Source organism: Merops nubicus, unplaced genomic scaffold (genome assembly GCF_000691845.1).
Source record: "Merops nubicus isolate BGI_N331 unplaced genomic scaffold, ASM69184v1 scaffold1085, whole genome shotgun sequence".
NCBI classification, from domain to species: domain Eukaryota; kingdom Metazoa; phylum Chordata; class Aves; order Coraciiformes; family Meropidae; genus Merops; species Merops nubicus.
The window spans coordinates 162,405-187,953 of NW_008611410.1; the positions used below are offsets into that span (position 1 = coordinate 162,405).

The 25,549-nt window shown below is 35.4% G+C and overlaps 1 protein-coding gene across 1 annotated transcript in view; it reads right to left on the bottom strand.

Moving 5' to 3' along the window:
- The window catches only part of CEP112 (centrosomal protein 112kDa), a gene marked incomplete at its 3' end in the record, with an annotated part of 166,492 nt that overhangs the window by 132,190 nt on the left and 8,753 nt on the right, over nucleotides 1-25,549 (bottom strand). Inside the window, exons 5-8 of the mRNA XM_008941196.1 lie at nucleotides 23,173-23,247; nucleotides 14,300-14,347; nucleotides 14,099-14,176; nucleotides 1,184-1,270 (exon numbers count right to left, since the gene is read on the bottom strand). Of these exons, the coding sequence (XP_008939444.1) occupies nucleotides 1,184-1,270; nucleotides 14,099-14,176; nucleotides 14,300-14,347; nucleotides 23,173-23,247 (288 nt within the window). The remainder of the gene's footprint in view (nucleotides 1-1,183; nucleotides 1,271-14,098; nucleotides 14,177-14,299; nucleotides 14,348-23,172; nucleotides 23,248-25,549) is intronic.

Here is a 25,549-nt window from a genome sequence, read left to right on the forward strand (position 1 = left end):
AATGTTTTGTGTCTTTAAAGATTAATATGACACTATTTAACCTTTTCTAAAATATCCAATGTTATTAAACTACTTCAAAAGATGGAATTCTAACATCAGTTAGAAAAGGATGATAACTCAAGGGATGAGAAAGCATTTAAACTATTTCTTCTTCTCACAAAGCTGTTTCCTTTAGACTTTGAGCTTTTCTAGCTAGTTGTGCTTGCGGACTTGGAGAACAGATGAGCCAAATATGCACCTGACCAAATATTAACATCCTTTCGAGAGGCTTTGATGTGTCATAGTGTTGTGTCAACCAACTTCCTCTGTGGCTGTGACTCAGGCTTGAGAAACAAAACAGAGGTGCTCAGCAATGCAAGGCTTACAGGAGGATAAGTCACCACAATCCTGATGCTGAGCATGTAACTCCTGGGATCAGAGGGCTTCAGAAGGCACTTAGGACCTTGCAGAATTTGACCCCACGTGTTTAAAATGTGGTATTAAAAGTAACAGTATGGTCTTTGATGGTCTTTTTGTAATCCTCCCAAAAGTGGTGTTATACAACGCAGTAAAGACAAATCCAACTTAACCCAAAGGAAGTATATCTGGTGTCATTTTATTGCTGTGAAGAATTAAAAGCCACATACAGCTTTAACAATGTAATAACATAAATAACAAAGTGTTTATTGACCAGCCTATGTTTTAAGATACAGTGTCAAAACGCAGACATGAGAAAAAACCCTGTTGCTGTATTACTGGGGACATCTGCAATAGGTTTCATTATTTTCCTGTTACTTTTTGCATTTTGATCATGGAAACAGAATTTGTTTAAGTATTTTTGTTCCTATTTTTCTATAATAGAAGTGCTTTCCCTCTAACAGGAAAAAAGCAACTTTATGATTTCATCAGCACATGAATCTATAGGAGCTGTTAGGCTGGTAAAATAGATTGTCTTGTTCAAACAAACAAACCACCTTCTATTTTCATCTCCTTTCTGAAAGCTTTTTTCCCTTCCTAAGTTTATGTTATCACAGAATATTCTGCATGCCTATCAGCTTATACAAACTGTTACCTACAAACTTACTTTAAAGGAACAGTAACTGCAATTGTGAAGAAGTTAAAGCACAACTGTTAATTATTTATTGTAATCAGACTTATTTTGCTTTGTAGACTGTCTTTGGAAAAAAATACCATTACTTCTTACCTTTTGAACATCAGCATCATGTTTCTGCTCTAATTTAAGTCTCTCTTCGTGAAACTTGCGTTCTGCTATTTTCATTTTAATCTCCAGCTTTAAAAACAAAACAGAACAGATACATAACTTAATTAAAATAAAAAAATAATTACACTAATGACCCTTGTATAACTTTTAAATTATTCACGTATGTCTTTCAGAAGGCAATGGGAATTCACTAACAAATAATTGCCATGAAAAAAATCGATATTCAGTTTCTCAGTATTTTCAAGTTTATTTGCTAAAACTGTTACAAAAGAGCTCAACCTAAAATGTTTATTTAGAAAATGAATTTGTAAGATGTTTTAGTTGGCAGCAAAACCAGCTGCTACTGCCCAGAAAAAGCTATCCTCTTTTGTTTAAATAAACACTTAAGAACAAAATTTTTTAATATTTCTGTTAATATACCAAGTATGGTAAAGTAAAGCTTGCTTCTATTCTTTAGGCAGGTGTTACATTTATACAAAGAACGTCCTTTAGCCCAGAGGGATGTTTATTTTTGTTTGTTCTCTATTATTCAGAGATTTCACATTACAAACACATTTCCTTTTAAAGGCTACTTATAATGGGATTAAGGAGATCGCTGCTGAATTTGATTGCTAAAATACATTTCCTGCTTGTGTTTGTTGAAAGTAGTGCACTTGAACCCCTCCAACACAGTTACACATTGCCACTTCTTCCTTAGAGTCTAAGTTTTCTTTTTCAAAGTACTTTTAAATCTCCTGCAGAGTTTCACCGTGCCACTGAGTGGACAGAAAAAGTTCCCCCAGAGTGACAGAACTAAGAACCTGGCTTCTAACTCTCTGAAAGGAATCAACAAACATTAACCATTCTGTCTTTATTTTTATTCCTTTGACTTATCAAAAGTAGTCATTCAGGCATCAATTTTTATCTAACATATACAAACAAACTCACTGCACATTATTTTATATGATTACTTTGTGTTATGTATTTCTGTTTACTGTGATTTGAAAATATCACTACATTAAAAGTAGTTGTTCAGGCATCAGTCTTTATCTAACATATACAAACAATAAACTCACTGCACATTATTAATTTATTTTATATGATTACTTTGTGTTATGTATTTCTGTTTACTGTGATTTGAAAATATCACTACATTACTGTCACTTGAAAACGTGAGTTACAAAAATCCAAATCAATTTGAAAATGCCAAAATGTGCAGTAAATGCAGAAGACTCCTCAAGAATTGATAACAGAAGAAACAGGAGCTGCAAATCTGTCCAGTGTCTGGACTACACATCCACTGATAGCCAAAGTATCCATCTGCTTCTTATACTGCATATAAAGAGGGCACCGATCCTCCACGATGAAACAGGTACATAGTCTTATGCAAATCACCAAGGGGAAAAAAGTTAGATTGATAATTAATCCAAAGAAAATAAATAGTATTCTCAGCTGTCAGCCATCTCTTTTATCATCCAAAAATAACCATCATGATGAAACTACATGCTCTAGTCATGAAATATATGCATATGTATAAATGAAAAGAAATATATGCATAAATCCCCCAACAACATGACATTATAGAAGAAAATCTTAGCATCAGGTGATAATAAGTGTTGATTTTTTAAAAAGAGCACAGTAATCCACTTCCACATAGACACTTTGTGAACATCCCATAAATAAATATGAAGGTCTTGTAAAAACACAAATACTAGAAACTAAACATGAAAGAGACTCCAATCTAATTGAATTACATTAAAAGCTTGTGAATTACTGATGTATAGCTACCACACTCACATAGCTCTTAAATCCACACAAACACATTACATTTAAAACTCATTAATAAAGTGAGAAGGTCTTGGCTGATGTAAATTAATCCTTGGCAGCTTGCATCAGCAGAGCTCTGGTCTACGTTATATTATTCATTAGGTTGAAGGAACATAAAAATAAATCAAACTCTAAAATTTGTCTTGTGTTAAACACGGACACACGTTTTCCAGTGATGGTGATTGCTCTCAGGCACGTGGCTGCCTTCCCACAGGTTGCCAGCAGAATCCCTGTACTTGAAGTCAGCTCCCACTCCTTGTTATTAATCTTCCACTTAACATCACTCTTGCACTTCCATTAGTTCTCATCAATTTTAGTTCAGTAATTCATTGCACTACTTTCAGTAAAACAAGCAGCTCTTAAGATTTCACAGATTTTGGGACTGCTTTCCAAAAAGGAGAGCTAGTTGCAATCAAACAACAAATGTTAAAAATGTGTCCAAAATCCAGCAGTCAGCTCTTAATGAAGGCACTATAATATGAAAATAGACCATCTTTTCTTTGAATAAAATAATTTTTTAAACCCCAACCCTATGTGAAAAATCCTAAGGACCAACTCCTCATCTCTTGAGGGCTGAAAAGGTGATACCTTCAAAGTATTCAGGGTCCTCAAGTTTTATAAATGTAATAAAATTCTGACATCAGCACCCCAGACATTTTCTGGCCCTGTCTTTCTCCACAACTTATGTAATTTTGTCCCTTCAGGACCTACTATAGAAATAAATGTGAGGAGACACATATTAAACTGTTTGAAATTCAATAGTTGATGTGCACACAGAATTTTCAGCTAGTCTTAAGAGGAAACCTGTGTTTGTAATAACTGGTAAAACAATGAAGATACAAAATTCCAACAACATTTAAATTTTGTAGTTCTAGGACACACATCTCCAACACAGCTTCTGGAAGTGTTAATTTGAACATCTGCTGTAAAAACAAAGATACATTGGTTTAAAAAAATCCTGCACTTACAATTTCTTTTTGTACAAAACTGCTAGGAAAGACAGAAAGCATAAGGACAACAAACCAACATCCTGTAGGAAAGCTTGGAGTACTGGCTTCATTTAGGGGTCTGCTTTTTGACCCACCCTTTGTGTAAGGCAGACTTCCAATCTCCTCACATTTGTAGATAAAAAAATTGAGTCGTGTAAACACGTTTCTTAAAGTGATCTCGTTAAGGCTGGGATTGAAGCAAATGGGCTCATCACAACTGGGAGTGAAACTTCTCCCCTTCCATTTCAAAGCTTAAATGCCTTGTTAAATACCGATTTCTGCAGAGGAGGAGCTTTCAAATTAAAACCATAGCAAACCAAGCCGACCGCATCTCTTAGTTCCCAAATGTCAAACCTCATGTGCTAAGTTCATCTCACTTTGCTGTGAAATAGCACTTGGTAACTTCACATGCTCCTCTGCTAAAAAATGCCCGTCACTTTTCAGCTTTATTTATTAAACACATCTCAAGAAACAAAATCACCAACAGCAATTATCAAAGATCTTCATAAGTATTAGAGAAAAATATATAAAAAGAACTTAGAGAAGTCATTCACCTTGTTGGAAGTAATTAACTCTGCTCATGCTCATCAGTTTTAATATCTTTTACTACCAGTTAAGAGGCAGCAGAGAACATTAAATTGATCCTGTTACCATTCAGACAAAAAAAAAGTGTAGATATTTAGCTATAGTTGAGAAGTTTGCAGCTATGTATGAAATGCAGCCATTGCTGCTGTCTGCACATCATTCCTTTGGATTTCTGTCATTGTTTATTCTCCTTACAAAGAGTATGAGGCAATTAAACCCTAAGGCCATGTAAACAATACTGATGTCAAACATCTGTGCTGTCCCTGTTATTTAAAGCCATGGAGGGTGGTATCTACAGAACTGCTTTCATGTGCCTAGTCACACTTTCTTCCTAATTTAAAAAAAAAAAAGCCCAAACCCAGCAAGTAGTTCCCTGAAAACGGGGTCTCAGCATATCACTGTCCTGTATTTTATAGCATTTGTATTTAGGTCCTATGAAAATTTAAATAACTGTCAAACCAATAGAGTCTAACATGCAACTGTCATAAATCTTTAGAAAAAAATAAAAGGTGATGTCTCAGTTTGTCCTGACAGAAGACAGACATTCATCTTGTCACTATTTACAAAAATTCATAGCAATACTTTAATACCTGATTTAAAAGTCAATCAATAAGTAGACTAACAATATTAATCAAAGATAGTTTAGGACTACTGATCACTGTTCACTTGTCTTCATTACAGGGTTCACCCTTAGGCCAGAGGTGGCATCTTGAAGGTTTAACATCCATCAGAGATTATTTTTTTTTGGATATTTGACAAAACAGTACTTGCAGCTTGCCAGATTTTTTTTCCAAGTCTATGAATATATGGGGGAGGGAAGGAGGAAGCGAGGAAGGGGGAGAAGGATGTAAACAACAAATGAGAACTTCAAAGTAAGAACTAACAATGTAGAACAATGACTTGTATATCTTACAATATACAACAAAACTTATTTGTCTTGGTGTTATGCAGCTGCTAAAAGAAATCAGTGCACAATACAAAGCTTTGATATTTCCATAGAAGAAAAAGGTTTCTTAAAAAAACAAACACACACAAAACCAACAAACAACTAGAACTTTCTACCAAATTGTGTGCACTCAATTTTTGCATCCAGGGTTAAACAAAAATAAATATCAGTAATTTATACAGTGTTTTAAACTATATAGGCAGGCCAAGGCAGGAGATACTGTACTTGCAAAACATTCCAGATTTATTATACATAAAGACATGCTGGCTACAAACAACAGTGATTTGGAATAGTTTATCTCATATCACAATTAACAAGCTATCTTTTTTCATTGTGTTATTTCTGCATCAGATTGTACCCTCAAAAAAGCTTATGATTAGCTTTGAGTTATATTAATACCTTTAACATTTAGAGCAATTTAAAAGTCAGAATAACCACCTAAATATCTAAGAAAATCACTGGTGTGAAGAAAAAAAACCCAACCTAAAAGTCAGACTTTATAATAATTTATTTGATCAGGAATTTCTACGGTAAATAAAAGTTTTAATCATATTTGAAAAAATCTTCCCTTTTCAAAACTGAACTGCTGAAAAATCTACACCAAGTTTACAGTATGTGGAAAAAATAGTGTTCACTTCCAAGCTTCACTGCATTCAAATGTCTGTAACCTGCACGTTTGTCACGTGATATATAATACTGCATCTTAATTAATGAGCAGCTTCTATACCCTTGCTCAAATGCTTTTGAAGATCAATATCTATTCCTGAACTGTTTTTAACTGAAGCAAGAGATGCATTACAGTACAAAAAGAAAGCAGGAAGAGTAAAATGTGTAAGATGCATACAGAAATAGATCTCCTCTTTCACACATTAATGAATGTGGTTCTCATGCTAACCAAGCTGGAAAATCTTCACAATTAAAACAGGCAAAGTACATCAGGACAGAAGACTCACTGATGTTCTGGGTCGAGAGCAAAGGGAAAGAAATGTACATATCATGACCAAAGTACCAAATATGACCACAAACCCTAAAAGCACAAATGGATTTGATTTCCCTGCAAGTGCAGATGGTGTGCTAGGAACACATTGTACAGGATAGTTTAGTGATCTTTACTCAAAAGTCTAAAAGACAGGCATGAGGAAAAGTTGGTTCATGGAAGATTTAAGCCTCTAAAGTCTGTGTTGTTTGCTTAAAATACCTAGGAAAAAAACCAAACTTTCTGAGGGATAACAGGTGAAAAAGTCTCAAGAGTTAAAACATAAGACAGATCTGATGAAGATGACCTTTTTCACCATAAAATTCCAGGAAGGCTAAAACCAGAATAAAATTTAAGTTGTGCCCAAGTAAAGCAACATAGGTCTACAGAAAAGCTGGCAGACCAACCAAAACTTCTTATTTATAAGCAAGGTGTAAGGATGAACATTTTGTTGAGAAAAATAAACTACATTGTTGGGAAGTTTGCTTTTCTTGCAGAGATTTCCAAAAAATGACCTGGGAGGGTCAGGGGTGGATGGTGAAGTGTAGTTTTGTCACCTGTATGGTTTTACTTGATTGAAATTTCCAAGGTTCTATCAGACTTCAAGAACAAATCCTATAAATTCAAGAAAGACACAAATAATATTTTTCCTAGTGGATCACTACACAAAATAAGAATGTTTTCCATCTGGGATTCACATAAACATTGGGCTTTTTTTCCTGATATTTGTGCTCATCCTCTGAATGTAACGCAGAAACTTTTAAAAAATAAAAAGAAATTCAATCTACATTTTGAAACAGCAGATGATTAATCACTCCGAAATCTGCCTGGAACATCAGCAAGTGTTTTATGTGTCTTGTAAAGTCTCTGCTGCAAAGAGCTTACAGCCCAGACAACCCAGCTACAGGCAGACAGAAAAGCAGCTATCACACAAGTGAAACATATGAGGCAGAAATGCAAAATGTAGAAAGACTCTTTATAAACATGGCATTTTGCCCAGATTCAAAGGTCCCTCCACGAAAGTCTATGTTTATGATCTGGACTATATTATTTGACCTAACAAACATTTATACTTCTCTCCACGTCTCTGACCTTCTTTGTATCTTTACTCTTTAAAAACATTACAACTGCTACTTCCAGTTATAATATTTTTACAGAGTACTCTTTGAAGAGAAACTAGATATTCACTTAAGGAAAAACTTAATGACGTCGCCCTATTTTTATAGCCACTAAAAATGAAAAGCTTTGTCCTAAATCAAGTCATACTAGCTTTCCCCTGTCAAGAAAAGTCTGACTTTTTAAATGATGCTGAACATTAATACACATTTGCTGTATACAGAAAAATAATTGAATGGACAATTGTTCTTATTCACATGTAAATGTCAATAGTCTCTTTCAAAAGAGAACAATGTATTTTTCATAGATATCCAAGTTGGGGGTGGTGGGAATAGGGAGAAAAGCACACAGCTTTGTATCCCAACTGTAATAACTTGAAATAACTACATAAAACATCCTTTAGAGTAAAATTACTAATAAGCATAACATGCATATGAGCACTATAGCACATCATATTACCAAACAGCTTTATTTGGAGTGGTGAGCATCCCACTTCCATACATAACAAATGTCTGTCACTAGTAGCAGAGACTGACATCAGTAAGCACCAAAAAAGTTCAAAATGTTTAGAAATTGTTAAAGCTTATACATGGCAATAACTTCTTAGATGCAATTTCATAAACGACAGCTCAAAACCACAACTAACTGTATCTCCAGCTGCCAGCACTGAAAACTGAACCCAGTTGAACCTTGTGAACATGCCAAAATCACACTGATTTCAAAGGGAGTCAGTGAAATCTGAGTATAATAAAATCGTAGACATGACTTGAAAACTTCATATAATTCTGCAGAGTGCCGAGTCCAGTGGAGTGGAGGAGTCTGTGTACACTGAGTCAACAACACTTTTTCAGCCCCATGTTATTCCTTTTTTTAATGCTGTGTTTCAGCAGCTACTGAACTTTTTACACTCGTTTCAGGATCTCCTAAAACAGTCAGTAAAACTGTATGCCTGCCTTCATTTCAGACATGCAACAAGCAGCAGTAGCAGTGTGTAGTACTCACTTTTCCAATGGCATATCTCCCTTAAAAACCATGTAAAAAAAATAAATCAAACTTTATTTTTTTTTAAAGAGAGAGACACTTTGAGGTAGAGATTAATCATGCAGCAAAAGATTAATTCCCAGCTGCTTGGCAACCATCTGGACATTCTACTGGTTAAAACACTAGTTTGAATTGCTAACCTACTTCTTTGATCTTTCCCAGTGTCTCCAGCACATATGTGAAATAATTAAAGACATAGTCCACAAACTATTGGGGAAAAAAAAAAAAACAAAAAACACACAACAACCCCCCTCAAAAACCCAAACTGTGCAAGTACATACATCTCTCCGTGACCAGACCAATTAGTATCAGGAATTATAAATCACAAGTCTGCTCATGAAAACGTGTCTCATCCTGACATACCCTACATGTCTCACACCAGTCTACCAATAAAATAAGGTTTGGGTTTTATTACATCACATTCTGAAGAGTTATCAAAGCAAGACAGGATGTGATTTCCTCAGAAGACAATGAACAACTTGCATATGTTCTTACAAACAGGACATTAATCAGCCAGGAATCATGTTAACAGAAGTCAAGATTGCTGTGTTTTTAAACAAGAACTAACAGATTACTAGTCAGAGTGATTACTTGGTGGTGAGAATCAGTTTACAACTGTATTCTCAATATAAATCAGACACTACATTCAAAATGGACATCAGGTTTGTGGGTAAAATTCAAATGAACCAGAGAATATTCCAAGTCATAATACACACTGCTTGCAATATTTTTAAGAGGAATAAAACCCAGCATTTTCAGAACAAAGTTGTCTTGAGAAAAAAAATTACAAATAGTAAAATAACAAGATGAAAACAATAATTATGTCATATCTGCCTTTTTGAATTTTTTTTTTGTCCCTTCTTATAGGCCACACTTGTGTGAACAGAGTGCAGTGTGCATCCTTACACTTGAACAAGAATACTCACCAGAACTGAAAACTTCAACAATTTTTACCCCTTGGAAAACAGCAAGATGTTTATGAGGAGAATATAACTTGGATAGTTCTGGATGATCAGAATGACAAAGGAAGGGGAACAGTAAGGGAGGAGACATGGAAATATAGGACAGACAGATCAGAAATAAAAAATTCCAACATACAAAACTTGACTTATTGTAAGATTGAAGTTTTTGGCCCACCTACAGATGCCTTTGCAACTCAAATGCTTTCAGAAAGTCCATCAAAAACACTCTCCAGCTATCATTGGTAAATATCTCTGAGTTTAAAACACGTAATCAGGATCACCAGCCACATTACATGTAGGAACCTACGTGTAGGTTCCTTTACCTGTATTCAGCTTCCATAGTTCTATATCACATGTATCTACATCCATCCATCAAGTAGATTTAAATTCTAGAAACATACATAGACATGAGCACACAAACACTTTCATTACAGTATACAAGAGAACAATACTGATATATTTTGTTACCATTCTTGGAAGATAAGAACAAAAAACCTCTTTTCAATGAGGAAAAAAAACTATTAAATCCATGAAGAAGCTAAAAGCATAATAATGTTAATTTTACATTGGTAACAGCTCAGTTTAATTACAAGATTCATTCTTTTAGGATATTGTTTCCATATTATTTATTTATTGCTTTTAATATAGCATGCATTAAACATTTAATTCATGTATTTAAATACTTTGCTACAGAACAGAGCAATTAAGAGAAAGAAATCAAAACCAAAAGGGCAATACTTACTAATCACCATTTCCTAACTGCAGGGACACTTATTTTTATCTTTAAGTGTTCTTTTATAGTTTTTCCTTCAAAAACTCCACCTCTTTCTATATCAACACCAGCAAGTGCTATTCATTCTCCCTCAAAAGTTCTACTTTCTTTCCTCCCTGCATTCTTTCCTCTACATTCTATGTATGGTCCCATTTGGGGGAAAGTCTCTATCACAGCCCTTATGCAACTCTCTCCATTTCAAGTTATAATCTCTTGCCAGACAAGTGAGAAGCACAGTAAATCTGCTGCTTTCAACACCTTAAATGCAGAACACTTCTAGCCAGACCAACACCTAACTGTAACATCATCACTGCAGCACAGTGATTTTATCTCAACATAAACATACCACTAGATCCCAACACTTTGGGTGCAGTAAATCTGTATACATGGCTTGATGATCTTTATAAACAAAATGTGTGTCATGCAGCAAATGGGAGTGCTCATTCACAGAAAAAAAGAAGGGAAAAAAGATTACAAAGATAAAGGTTCTAAACTTTTTTTAAAAAGGCTGCAGATTAAAGATAGAATTCTTAAATACATTTAAAAAAAAAAAAAAAAACACCCACTCTTCCTTTCCATCTTACTTCCAGTCCTCAATCCACAAAAATGCATTTTCAGGGGAAGATGATGTCTTTCTCCCATTCTCCTAGTTATCTTTCCCTATTCCCTGGGCATGCACTCTCTCTTCCTCAGCCCACATTCCATGTGACAAATTAGTGGACATTATCCCACAGGTATTCTGTATCCTCTTGAAAACTCATCCGTTGCCTTCCCCAGAATTCTTCCCCCCTCCAGCTGCACTGCACCGACTGCTGCTCCAGCCAAGAGTAGCACAGACCATTTCTGCCAGACTGCTTTAGTGTATGAGAAGCTGGAAAAGCACCAGTGCTCCAGCATCCAAAGACTTCACCACTGCATTTCCAAAAATCAAAAGAGACAAGCAACAGGAGCACAGTGATAAAGTCAACAAAAGCATTGGAAACACTCGATGTTCTCAGCTAACCCAGGGAGATGAAGCTTCATAATACAGTTTTTGCACTAAACATAAAGCTTGCCAGTTTGTCTTAAAAAAAAAAAAAATATTGGTTTTATATACCTCAGTACAAATTTATTCCTGGTGTTAATTACAACCTTCAATTTAAAAGACTATAAAGAAAATGATTTCCAATATTCCTGCCTTGGATTTATTTAGGTTTCATTTGCTGAGTCTAGATAAAGTAAACATCTTTGCTTACAGAAAAAAAGACAGAAGGAAATTGAGAAAAATACTAAGACAAATTAAGACTGACAAAATGAAGAATTAAGAAACAGAACTTCTCTAAAGAAGCACCGAAACTTCGTTAAGGGATACTTCAGATGGAGTCATTCTTTGAGAAAGGTTAACAAAATGTCTTATTTTATTAATATAGCTAAGTTTGGGGTTTCACTCCTGAAGGATTTCAAACCTACATCTTAGCAGTGACACTGGTTCTGGTTTTCTGAAAAAATGACAAATAAGAACTTTTTCTTTCCCCCCTCCTCTGCTCTGTGGAGTATTGGGTGGCACTCAGGATGACCGAAGGTGAAGTTCAAAGGGAGGCTTTTTCCTGCTTCTCAAGATAAGCCAGTGATGCCATCTGTTCTGTTCTGCTGCACTGCTGCAAACTGATATATCCCTGTTGCGTTGCATCTTCCTTGTTTGAACCTATGATTTTCCAGCAATGACAGTTTCCCAAATGGATTAATCCATTTCAGAAGTATTTGGGGAAAATCTGAGTCAGAACCACTGCTTGATGATATTCACATTTTCATAAATCTGTGATGTGGTTATCACTGCAAATGGCCATGTGTTTAGCATTAGAGAGTCAAAACAGGTGCAGGAATGGTTTATGAACAAAGGTCTAGAGGTTAAAAGCAAAAAACCACAGTTATCCTATTTTATGCTCTCTTGTTCAACTACAAAGAAGTGGAAAACTGCTAAAGGTTTACCAAAACTCACTCGTACAGCACTATTTTTCTGTTAATACATTTACATTCTATAAACGAAATGGTTTTATTCTTAATTGAGCTTCACAAACAAAATAAGACGAAAACATTTAAGTTTTCTACTTAATAGCACACACATGGTGATTGTGAAATACTGTCTATAACCTTTCCAGTTTAAACTAGCCCACAGTTGAGTACCATGGGCAAAAATTAATGAATTTTTACTGTGTGGTTTAGAGGATTTTTCCACTGAACTAGCAAAGTATTCGCTGAGTATTTTACGTAGCTACTTGGCATGCATTCCTGTTTATTTAATTTGAAAATATTATTTAAATGACAACACTGTGCTTTCAGTTTATTTTTTTTTGGTGCATTTTCACATTTTATGAAAGCTTACCTCATCCCAAGGCAATGGTGGTTTGAGTATTGTCAATACAATCAAGCAGTCAATACCCAGAGCACAGAAAGTGAAAGGCACATGGATTATTGTGCAACTGCCATATCAGCCTGCTTGTTCAGCATCACATTAGACTGCCAACTATCATGTGAGGCAGATCTTCATATGCATTACCTTATTAACAAGGGAACAAACTACAAATCAAATTTACCTTCCCTTGGTTTTCAGTTAAAGATGTCTTCTGAAGCACCTTGAAAGTAACTTTAGGACAGCTCTGATTCACTACTGTCCTTATAACATACCATGTAGAAGGAGAGATGATGTCAGTTTGCAGATGATGCCCCTTCCTTCCCAACTTCTACATATTTGGAGTTCTGAGTAGGTCTAAGCTTCCCTTGTATTTCAGTTAAAGATGTCTTCTGAAGCATCTTGAAAGTAACTTTAGGACAGCTCTAATTCACTACTGTCCTTGTACCATGTAGAAGGAGAGATGATTTCAGTTTGCAGATGATGCCCCTTCCTTCCCAACTTCTACATATTTGGAGTTCTGAGTAGGTCTAAGTACTTGTGGATAGCTAGGGAACTGTGTACATATGCCTTGATTATCCAAGAGCATATGGCTGAAATCAGAAATTTGAAGGGCAAAGAGAGAATAGCGTTGGGTTGTTTTTTCCTAATACATGCTGAATTTCCTTTCCTTAAGTCTGGTCCACCAGATAATTGATTCACTGACTTTTCAGAAATAAAAAATATAATGTTTACGTGGCTTCAGAAGAATCTGCAATATCTATGGGCTAAACTTACTATGTTTGAATTTTATCTGATGATTAATGCCTTAAATCAACTGAGTAGTTTATGGCAAAACTATCATAAGCATACAACTTCCTTAAACAATGAAAAAGGTGAAAGTGACCAAAAATCTTCACTTTTGTACGTGTTCCAAACGAAATAACACAGAATGAGAGAATGAGATGAACAAGCTTTGACAGTAATCTCACAGATTAACAATGTCTAAAAGAAGTGATACAAAAACCTCTATGAATAAAAGAGGATCAGAGGTAAATGAGGTAAACATAGAAATAATGTAGGTCCTAATAGAAGTAGATCTAGATCTGTGGATTCCTTCAAAGGAGCAGTAAATGTCTTCAGAAAGTCTCTTTTATTCCCTAAGTAACTGGGAAATACATTAAGTATTTAATGAAGAGCTCTGTCACCTCAGAAAAAATTCCCCTATGTGAGATTTTCTGCTATACCAAACTGCTTTGTGAATAACCACCTTCCAAAGGAAATGCCTTAACTTACCAATTTGAATATAATTTTCTTTTTCTATAAAGAACCTTACCTCTTTTTCACGCATTCGACACAGGGCATGTTCATCACGAGAAGTGCTGCTTTTTCCTAGGTCAAGTTTGGGTGTCATCTGTGGAAAAGTTCAAAACAATTCACTTCAAAACAGTAACTCCAAGCAAAATGAACCCTGACTAGAAATGAAAAATATTAAGCATATTTGTTCACCCTTATAAAACATCAAGGGAATACCTACCAAAGATACTGGCATTGGTTTTTCTCGCAAATATCTTGGATTTTCTAACTGAAAAACAAGTGAGAGAAAAAATAATCATGTCAGCAGTGTCTTTTTATGTCTTACAAACAGTAAGAAATATCTCCAAATATTAAAAAATACTTGCAATGGCAATTTTGGGGGTGTGCCAAAGAACTGCTTTCCACTATGGAATTTTATTGTCTATTAAAACAGAGTTAAGCTGAAATCATCAGAACAGGACTGTCTCTAGATACATGGCTGTAACATGAAGTAACACACCAATTCATTCTCTTGTGCATAAAGGTTCAACAACATGCTGCCAATCTTTTACAAGTTACAGAAATAGAAAATCTTTATAAGAGATCATTTTTTTGGACATGACCTACTCAGCGAGTTTTAAAATTTTAGTGTTTCCTAATGCAAATGGATCAAAAACTACACTTTTATTTCCAAACCCTTGTGGCTGGAAAAATTCTGTCAATGCATGTTTTAAAAGAATTTGGCAGCTAAATACATAGCTTATGCAAAAGATTTCCAACTTCATTGAAGAGAATAAATACATTTATTGAATAAATTTACAGATTTTAATCTAGTGGTTTTGAAAAATTACAGTTGAGTGCACTGAAACTATATCCACACATGTAAGTCATAGAGACAAAACACAAGGAAATAATTCATTAACACTACTGTATAATTAAAGCAGCTCTTTTAATCACTATTTTTAAGAACTGAATACAAAACACTGTTCACAACCCACTTCCTCTATCAGACAGCTCTATCTTTTTAATTTTCTCAAACGATGAGGCTCAAACATCACATCACAGAGAATGCATAACACCCAAGAAAAGCTTTCAAGGGTATAATCTTGTAAAACGTGGCAGCAAGATTTGGAATAGGAATGTGATTGAAATACACATCGTACAACAGCTACTCTTTCTTTTTTTTAAAGATTAAATTGATCTGTGGGGCATGGCAAATATATCAAATGCTAGCACTTTTCCAGTACTGTTAAATAAAATTGTGTGTTGAATTTACCAGTGAAAAAGAGGCTTAATCCCTTTGAAATTTCAATTTGATACAGTATTATTCATTTCCTGTCCTAAAAGGTTATGTAGGATTTCTACATGCTGTTGAAGAGTCATTATATTTCACCCAAAAAAACTGGTAGATATTCCCATGTTTAACACATACATTCAATTTCAGTGATTAGTGTTCTCTAGTATTTTAAAACTATAGCTGAAAGTATAGGAAAACCAGTAATTTAACAAGGAACCTAATTCTCTTTGTTGTCAATGAGTTTACTAAAACAGATACATTAAACTTTCTTGCATATAAAGCAACAGGTTTTTTTTATTTCAGGGTTTTTTGGTGTCTTTTTTTTAAAAATTATTGGCATGCAAAAGGCATATGTAGATATTAGTGAATAAAAGAATCTTGTATGCACCTACTGAAAAAAAATTAATAATTTTAGACACAGAAGAAGAGATTGGTGAGGAATACTGGCGGGAGAACATCACTTGGCATTAACCACAGAACATAGATAACAGCAGAAAAAAATACAGATAAACCAAGAGAGACAAATTCCAAATCAGAAAAAAATTACAAGTATTTTCTTTGCCTAACACATTTGTACCTGTAGCAGTATTTCCTATCTAAAATTATCTAATTTTACAAGTATTATACTCTTCCTTCTAGCTCATTTGTCCTACTTCCCCATCCATCCCACACACACCCACTCAGCACCTGTACAAGTACTCAGGACTGAAGGCAGCATGCCAAAAAGTCAAAGGCAGACCCCTGCTCTGGCTTCCCAGAAAACTCAACAGCAGACAACCTCAAAAGACTTTCACCAATACCTGGTGGAATTTGGAGAAGGCTACGCCTGCAGAACCAAATTTCAAAGGCTTAATTATTTCCCAGAAGCTCTGTCTCTGATGTAAAACGAATACTAACATCCTTTACATCTGCTTTTTAAAAGCTAAAAATTATTGTAAATATTTACAATTAATTCAAATACTTTATCTGACCATGAAATTCAGCTGTTTACAGCCTTTGTTTCAAAACCAGTCTAAAAAGCTAAGGTATATCCTATTTGTTTATGAGAAGGAATGAAAATGTGTCTCTAATACTTTGTTATGGCCTAAGTCTTGCATTTTTGGATTTTGTAACAGCAGCCATATGTGCTTTGAAGTTAAATGTTCCCACTTTGTTACTTGTTGTGGATTATATCCACTTAAACTGATCTGTAAACATTTAATGTCTCGACATTCATTCTTTTCATGCTGGTCTTCTGCAAAACTTCTTGTTCTCAGAATTATACCACATTAAAGAGAGAATATCACAATAAGGAATGCCCCAAAAAAGAAAAAAGCCTGTATTTATGAGAAACATGCAAATTTAAAAATAATAAGCAAAGGTCAAAGACAAACCAAAATACATATGTATGAAACTGAAGGCCTGCCATGAGAAGAACAGTAAATCACATGCTTTTTTAAGATTATGAACCAAATAAATGTCATCATGAAAGACATCTTTATTTGAACTGGAATTGAACTCTAATTTGTAAATACCACTTCTTAACAGAAAAGGCATTTTGAATTTCTTTGTAGAAAAGATCTTGGGTTCTCCTGTTCTGTCAACAGTTGGTCAACAAACCCTGTCTCAGTTTGTGAGGACTGGCACGGTCACTTTCCACCATTTGAATCTTCATAAACCAGAGCTGGGAAGGCTTTGGATGATCAGATCCCCATTAAGAGATCCCTGCCACTTAAAAAATCACATAAAATCTATATCATGAAAATATACTTAGGAGAAGAAGTTGAAAAAAAGTTATGGCAGAAATCTGCATAAAACCACATATTCCAAAACTGAATTTGAGGCAAACTAGCCACAACTTTTAACTTCAGTATTTCCACCTTCTCTTTATTTTAACAACACCTAAAGCAGCCAGAACTAAACATTTTTGGAGTGTGTAATTTAAAAGCCATCAATGAGTGAAGCGCTGATAAAAGTAAACAGCCAAAATGGCTTCCTCCAAAAAGCAAGGAGAGTGCAGAAAAAGCCCAAATTGGAGCACTACATACTTCCACAAGCCTCATCCCTCAGGACATCACCTATATTCCATCCCTCAGGCTGAAAACAGTACACAGGCTTTACAGCTGTGATAGTCCAGAAACTCAGCCCAAAGCTTCTGCTCTTCTGACCCAGCAAATAACCACAACCACGACAACATTTATGTTCTGCTTCCATTCTCCCCCTCTCCAAGTCACATTTCGTTCTTTGGAAGATGTTTATCAAGGTGCACTTCTCTTCAATAATGCACGACTGTAGCTTACTACAGTTCAGTAACAGAGTCAGGAGGTATGTTGTATATATTAAGATTCAGGCAAAGAAACCACATTTGGATCAGCAGGCTTGTTGCACATTCCCCCTTAAGCTTCTTCAAAGACAAAATGTGATTGTTTTCAAAACAAGGATGGAAAAAACACACATGAAAGAGTTAAGAACACTTAAGATTTTGAAATGGTAAACAACCAAACTGAACCTTGCCCTAAGTTCTTACTTTAATCTAACAAACCCAGCCAGCCAGCATGTTCCCCACAGAAATAACTGCTGAGTAGCTTCAGGAAATTTGAGTAAGGACATTCTTATCTAACATCATAATTTGTAGGGAAGTTCACTTTAATGCTGCTTCTGCAGTCTTAGTGGAAGGACATTAAAGCACACGAAGATTGTTTGTCAGCATGGAAGCTGAATTTATTTTTTGAAGTCACAACACCACTTGGAGTTCACTGTGGGAAAGTTTTTGCAGTGTTGCTGCCCTCCAACGCCACAACATATACAGTAGGTATGTTTATAGTAAGCAGACAAAGAAACCAAACAAAAGATAATAAAATGGTTTGTACAGAAAGGGTTGAGCTTAACTAGACTGGAAAGACACAGGCAGATGTGAGCCAAGTACACAAAACAGGCATAACACACACTGTTGCTGTAGCCACCCAAGAATTCCCTGGGCTTGCATCTCCTTTAACCCTGCGTTACACGTCATTCCTCCAAGAAAGGAGGATGTAATACAAGCCACTGACCATGGAATTGCTTTGGTCTAAGTCCTCTTAAACCTTTATTAGGCAATAACATTTCCCATTGTAAATTCTTCTGGGCAAGACACGAGCACCCAGGTTCTTTGTACTGAAGATCTCACATCACTTCTGGTAAAAGGTAAAGAGTTAATTCTTGTCCTGGCTGAATTCCAGTGATGGAAAATCACGTTCTCCCTGATTAAAAAACCCTTTGCTATTTCCCTAGGGTACAATATCTTTGTATGCTTTCTACCTAAAATGAAATGCTGAATTTCCTGGAATGTTTAGAAGAGTTGCTTTGTCACACCTAAAATTGGCTACAATTCAGTGACAAAAGAAATTGTACTAGAAGCATCATGAAAAAAAAAAAAAAATACAGGAAGGTCATTTTAGAATATGCAGGGGTTTAATTCATTGTTGTTCCTTTACATAGCTTGAATTTTCTATAAAAAATTTCTGGTTGTCTACAAATTAAAAAGCTTAAACAAGAGAAAAAAAAAGCAGCAAGCAGGCTTAATTCCATTATCTTTTTTACCTGACACTACCTATATTTCACAATATTTAAGTATTTTTGAGACATAACTGAAGGGAAGGTGAAGGTTTTCCATTTATGAAGTGTACTAAAATGGCAACAACATGTAGAATTTTATTTACAGCTGCTAATAAAATAAGATAGCCGAGGGATTTTTATTATATTCTAAAATACCTAAAGACAGACAAAGAAAGTTCAAAGTAACAACAAGACCAAAGATTACTTGCATTCATCTAAACTTCCAGCTCTGAAACGTTTCCCTGCAAATGGCAACACAAAAGGATTTCTTCTTTTCTACACTCTCTAGATAAGAGTCAATAAGGGCTAAAAAAACCCATGTTTTATAATTTATTTAAAATTACCTTATACTAGTATTCCATGTATGAAAGGCAAATTTATCACAATGAAAACTTAACTTTTTTTAAACATTTACTCATGCATGACTAGAATCTAAAGAATTTGAACAATAAAACATTTGATAGAATTTTTTCCATTTGCCTTGAAGAATTCCTGGTTAGCTCTTTCCCAAACTCTTACTCATGAGAAGCAACGATGTTAGCAAAGTAATGCAACAGTCCTACTTCTCATGTAGAAAATGTTATTACTACTACTAACAAATATCTGAAGCCTTCTTATTATAGTCTGTTAAGCTTTGACCTCTCTGCTTAGTGAAGAAATAATACAATTATTTCCAAAAACTTTTCACAATATTGGTAATAATAATTTTTAAAAAACTCAGCCACTGATGTCAGCATATCAAAGAGTGAAAATGCAGTTAGTATGTGACCTTAAAAATACATTTAAAAAAGAGAAAAATGTAAAATAATATATCAAAAGTAGAAGAAGCCCAAAAGATAAGGGCAGAAAGAAATTACCAGTTTATAACTGGTCACTATATTCCAGACAAGCCTATACTGGAACAGCAAAGGCTCAGCAGTAACTCACAGCTGGAAGATGCTTTGCTCACCTTTATGTAGAGCACTTCTCTAGATATCTGCATATTCTAGAATTAAAGCATATTCTCCATATATAATTGCTTGAAGAATAGCTTCCTAAAATTTCAACAGTTCTTAAAGAGAAAAATCATTGTATAAGAACCTGCCTGAAATCCCCAGGATCAGCTCTGTCCCCACCATTGCAATAAAATCACATTGAAACACGCATTCTTTGCCAGACTAGCAACCTTGGGTCACCATTTACTCCTTGACACACAAGTAAAACTCAAAGAAAAACAGTAAAAACCCAAGGAAATTTTGAAAAGCTATTTAAAAACCACTGCTCTTTATACTAGGCTGTTTTAAGTGAAAGCCATTCTGTGTTTCCCTCCTTAACTTTCCCCCATTACTGAAGGATTCTTTTGGGTCAAGGGTCTTCTGTATCTGAGGTGCCACAGCTTGTAAATTCAAGTTTTTCAAGTGGTCTGCAAATGTTGTCAATTAAAAGATAGCTAGATGCTCCTGTGGTGATGTAAAGTCTTACACATAATAGCAGGCATGTCACATGCTCAAACCTTACAGATTCTGAAGTGCTGCCATTTAGTAAGCTTTTTTAAATTTTTAATAATTACATATTCTTCTTGAAGTATGAAGCTACTTAAAACTTCCCGACTCTTTAAGAGCTCACTGGAGTCCGTGATCCATAGCAGGGAAACACTGTTCAACAGCACCTGCTTCCAGACCTTGCTTTTACAACCTCAAATCCTCTTTGTCAGGTAACTCCCAACAAGTCTTATCAGGCAATCAAAGTCTCTCACTAGTGACTTGTTTAATTACCATCCCTGGAGAGCAGACTTGAAAAACTGATTTATGTGTCACGGTAGCCAATTTGTTATCCAAGAGAGCTCCCGTATCAGTGGAGCATCATCACAGTTTAATAACCATCCATTATCAACATCAGGATTGCAAACTGGAATTTCAATTACAAAAAGAAATACAAAACAAATAAAATTAAAGAGATAAGCAAGCAGGCAGATCAACACTGATATAAAAATGCTGGATATAAAGAGATTCTTTGTCAGAATCAATTGGAACAATTTGTAAAATGGCCACGAGCAAGTTTCCCCCCCTTAAAGCAGCTTTAAATGCTCAAGGTATTACAACTATCTGCTCCTATAATCCAGGTATTTATACAGCCTAAATATCCAAAATCTGCAAGTGGCTGCTTGCAGATTTGTTCAGACACCTGCACAGCACTTTCACAAATTGGAGCTGACTGCTATTGGAAAGCTTTCTGGAGGTCCACTTGTGAAACTTCACAACTACAACTCCTGAAAAATGTAGTTACCTAAATCTGGAAGTGCCAGAAATTGTTCTTGTATGACTGAATAAAAGACAAGGAGCTCCAAGGAGCAATACCATGCACCCAGACTAATATTCCCACTGATCTCCACCTTCAGTTTGGAGAGAGCAGTCAAGCAGCTCCTGGATTGTCTCAAGGCCAAGATCATCTTCTCTCAGAACCAAGGAGAAACACCAAGAAGGACACAAAAAAGTTAATATTCTCTCTTACCATTTATGTTTTTACTGAAGAGAACTTGGCCATCAATGCAAAACATTGAGTGTAATAGGCAAGATTTTTAAGTGCTGTCATATCCCCCTGGACTGACCACAGCATAGGAAGAATAAGGATTATTTGGTAACTGATTAAAATGATAACATGAAATCATGTCTTTATTTTTAAAAGTAAACAAAGCTGAACTACTTCATTAGAAACTAGCTCTCACCCCTCCCAACTTCAGCTGCCCTCTCTCCCAAACACAACTGGGTGAGCTTCCAACCTGTGAGAATAAGCAGAAAAGGAGAAAGGAAGGAAAAAAAAAAGAAAAAGTACTCTATTAAAATAAAAGTGATCTTAATAAGATGGAATTTTTATGAGGATACTAATCCTAATCAAATAGGTTAATGATCTGATGGTACAGTGGAAAAGGTTAAAAGAAAAAATAAAATAATACAACAGAAAAAAAAGAAATTACAGTGGTAAATAGATACAGAGAGAAGGAACTTCACTGTGACCTCAGAACTGTCCTGGACTAATACCACAGGAAGTACAACCAAGGGCACGAAGACTTAAAACAGTAGCCTTAAACTAAAATATAATTTAAATTTACCTCAAATGTCTAAGTCCAGATATCTGATTAACTGTTCAGAAACAACACATAGATCAAGCCCCACATATTACATTTGTACATGCAAAGAAAGAATATTAACACAGATTTGCATCTATTTTGGCTACCAATTCTTTCATCTCTCCTTATAGAAATGTATTAACTGCCTCACTGTATTTACCTTGTGCTACACCAGCCCAAAAATATAGAGGATGTGTTCAAATTCTAAAAGAAATTATGATAGGTTGAAAATAGATTTGATTTTACAGAAGTGTTTACAGAAGTGGTTTAGAATCTACAAAAAAAATTTAATAGAGATTAAAGTCCTCCTAGCTGTAAACATGAAAAGCTTTGGGCAGATAACTTCTACATTTCTGCTGAGATCCAATAAATACTAGTCCTGAAGTTGTCAAGCTATCCAAGGAAGAACTCCTCCCCATCCCCAGAGCAGATTCTCTTCCAGATACTTGAGTTTTGACACATCAAAGTCAGGACAAATCCAAGCATCATGGCAGAAGTACCATATTCACACCCACGTTCTAAAGCCAAGGCCACACAAGAATATAAGCCAAAGCATGGCAGAATCTTCCAAAAAGGTAAAGTCTTTCCTCAGCAAAGCAAATACACAAAGACACCTTATTCTTTCCATGAGTAAGAGAACCTTTAGACCAGCTCTGTGGCTAATTATTGAAAGGGAAGGAAAGAGGTTAACACATTGAAAAGGCTGGCAGAAAAAATGCAGAGCTGCACACTCAGTATTCTGTTAAAAAACAATAGCAAAAGCCAAACTCTTCTTTCATTTATGCAAGCATAAATTCTGAATAATGTTATCAAGAAACAGTCTGAAATTCTAGAGTAAGACACTTGGGTTTGACCAGCAAGTAATAGTATGTTGCTTGATTTAACAGTAACTATTTTAAATACAGGGTTTTATTTCTTAAAAATGAAGCATTTTTCATGTGTTTTTTTTTTCCAAGATGATATATTCAAATTAACCTTTCCAAGCTATACCACTTCATTTGTAAAAGACTCCTCCTAAGAGACTCCACTTCTAAAAGACTCCTACATAAAGTTTGGTTGACTATATTCAGAGATGCAGACTAGATTACCAAGGAGCTTTCATTCCAAGTCAATAAATAGATAATGTACTCTATTTTACCCCAAGATTCCAACTATTGAGACGTGCTTCAAGGTCACTGTCATCCAAAGAAACGGTTTTTTTATCATGATGCTCCTGGAACATAAAAAAAGTCAAACAAAATATCAGAAGAGCTGGCAGATAATCAGGGGGAAAAAAAAAAAAGTAAAAAACCACCACACAACACAAAACCTTCTCATTGACTTGGCCATTTCTACACTGCACTTCTTAACAGTGTCATGATACCCCTTAGAGCTTTAATATAAATAACTCAGTTACCAGTAAAACACTGGGCTAAGAAAAGAATTCAGCAGACAAATTAGCCCACCTCATCACTTTAACCTTCTTTATTTTCCTGATTTCCAAAGCAAAGGCCTCCTGTACAAAGGGTGAGTTTACTAAACAAGCAAAAAATCAAAATACTGCATTCTTCAGGCAACATCCTTCTAGAAATGATCCATCTCCATAGTACCTTTTGTGGGGCTAATCTAGAATTCAGAGATCACCTGCTCAGCCTCCAAATGAAGGAAAAGAAGAATAATTAAGGAAGGCAGGAATAGCTATAGTAGGCAGAGCTGCAACAGGAGGGGACAGAGTAGCTGCTGCCCAGTTCAGTTCCAGGGGTCCTCTTTGCAGAGAGAATTTCCAGTATTCACTAAGAATTGCAGTTAAAGTTGCTCAAGGCTGTGTCTTCCAGAATAAAGTTTTTCCTGTAGGATAACTACTGATTGTATTTCATGTATTAAACAGAGGGGAGCTGGTACAGAGAATTTTCCTTGATTTATTTTTATTATTTCCTATGTAGAAAAACAGAACATTGAAGTATTAATTACTTTGTCCCATTAAGTTTTGTTAGCAAGAGGCTTGTGCATAGGCACGCAAGCACCTCTTAAAATCTGCTCGTTCACTATGAACATAGAGTGAATGGAGCTTTCACTTCAGCTCATCAACACTTGGTTGAGACTGTTCTTAATATTTCTTAAAAGACTCCCTGTTCCTCTACCTGGGCCTGAATTATGCCAGAACATCTGTGCATCACTGACAACAGAACAAGATACTATGTGTTCCAGCCAGCCAAACATTCCTCAAACTGTTTGGCAAAACAAGAGAGGATTATTTCACTTAAGGCCCTTTTAAAGCTGTAATTGCAGTAGAATCCAGTATATGGAGCTAAAGAACAATGAAGTGCAATGATTTGTCTAAGACTTCCCTGGAAGTCTGTGGCACAGCCAGGAACAAAAAAAAAAATAAATAAACTAAAACAAGAACAACAAGACCCCAAAATCTTTAAAGCCCCAAATCCAGGTTTCAACTGAAGGAAATACTTTTCTTTGCAATAACTGTTCTCTAAAATAAAAAAAGACACAAAAAAAAAACCACCCAACACAAAAAAGCCAAACACAACTCTTTAAGTCAAGTAAAACACAAACAGGAAACCAGTAAGGAGAAATTTAGTAAATCCAGCATCTGTTTTTATTTTTCATTTTTAATTATGGCATATCTTTTTTAAATTACATTTGTATATATACAATCACACACGTAAGTACATTCTTACCAGCCTGAGCCTAGAGCAGAGACATTCAGCTTTTGCCCACAGCCCATGTATTGCCTGCCATGCCAAAGCATCCCCTTGCTAGTCCTCTATGCCAAGTGCATAGCAAAACACAGATTTCCTCAGAAAAAAAGCAAGCTACCAATTTATCCCACTTGCACTTCTTGTCCTCTTAAGTTCTTAATCGTGCACAGTAAAGAAGAACAGTCTGTGTGAACTGCTCAGGTGTCAACATCTCACTTCCAGCTGCAGCCTTTCTAAACTGTCCCTCTGACACAAGTTTCCCAGAGGAATCAGAGCTATTATAGAGGTACTGGCTACAGTGAAGAAATCAGAGGAGAGAACTCTCCAGCAATAAATACTGGACACTACATGGCTACAGAACACACTCAGCAAGGAAAACAGCAGCATACTTGTTGGTAACATTTGTCAGGAGTAACTTTCAGTTTAAATGCTTGCAATTACACATACTATGTCATTAAATATTTTGGACTAAAAGGGTTTTATGTGAAGTCTGTTTAATGTCCCTCCATCAGCTATAATGCTAGTTCTGGAAAGTTTGATAAAACAAACTGTCCAAAACTCACTCTTTCAGAGGTCAACCATCATTAAACAGAGCCAGAGACATTTCTGCAGCTTTCTTTAATCCACTATTGCAAAATACAAGATGATGTCAATACAGTCAGTTTGCCAAGCCTAGGGAAAACAATGGAGCAGACATTAAACACACTACACTAAACAGAGGTCAACCACAAGGGTGAATTGACAGCATCCTACAAGAAAGTCTTTTCCCCTGCACTTGCAGAGGGCAGGTTTTGATGAGCTTTAGTCCTTCCTATTACTCTT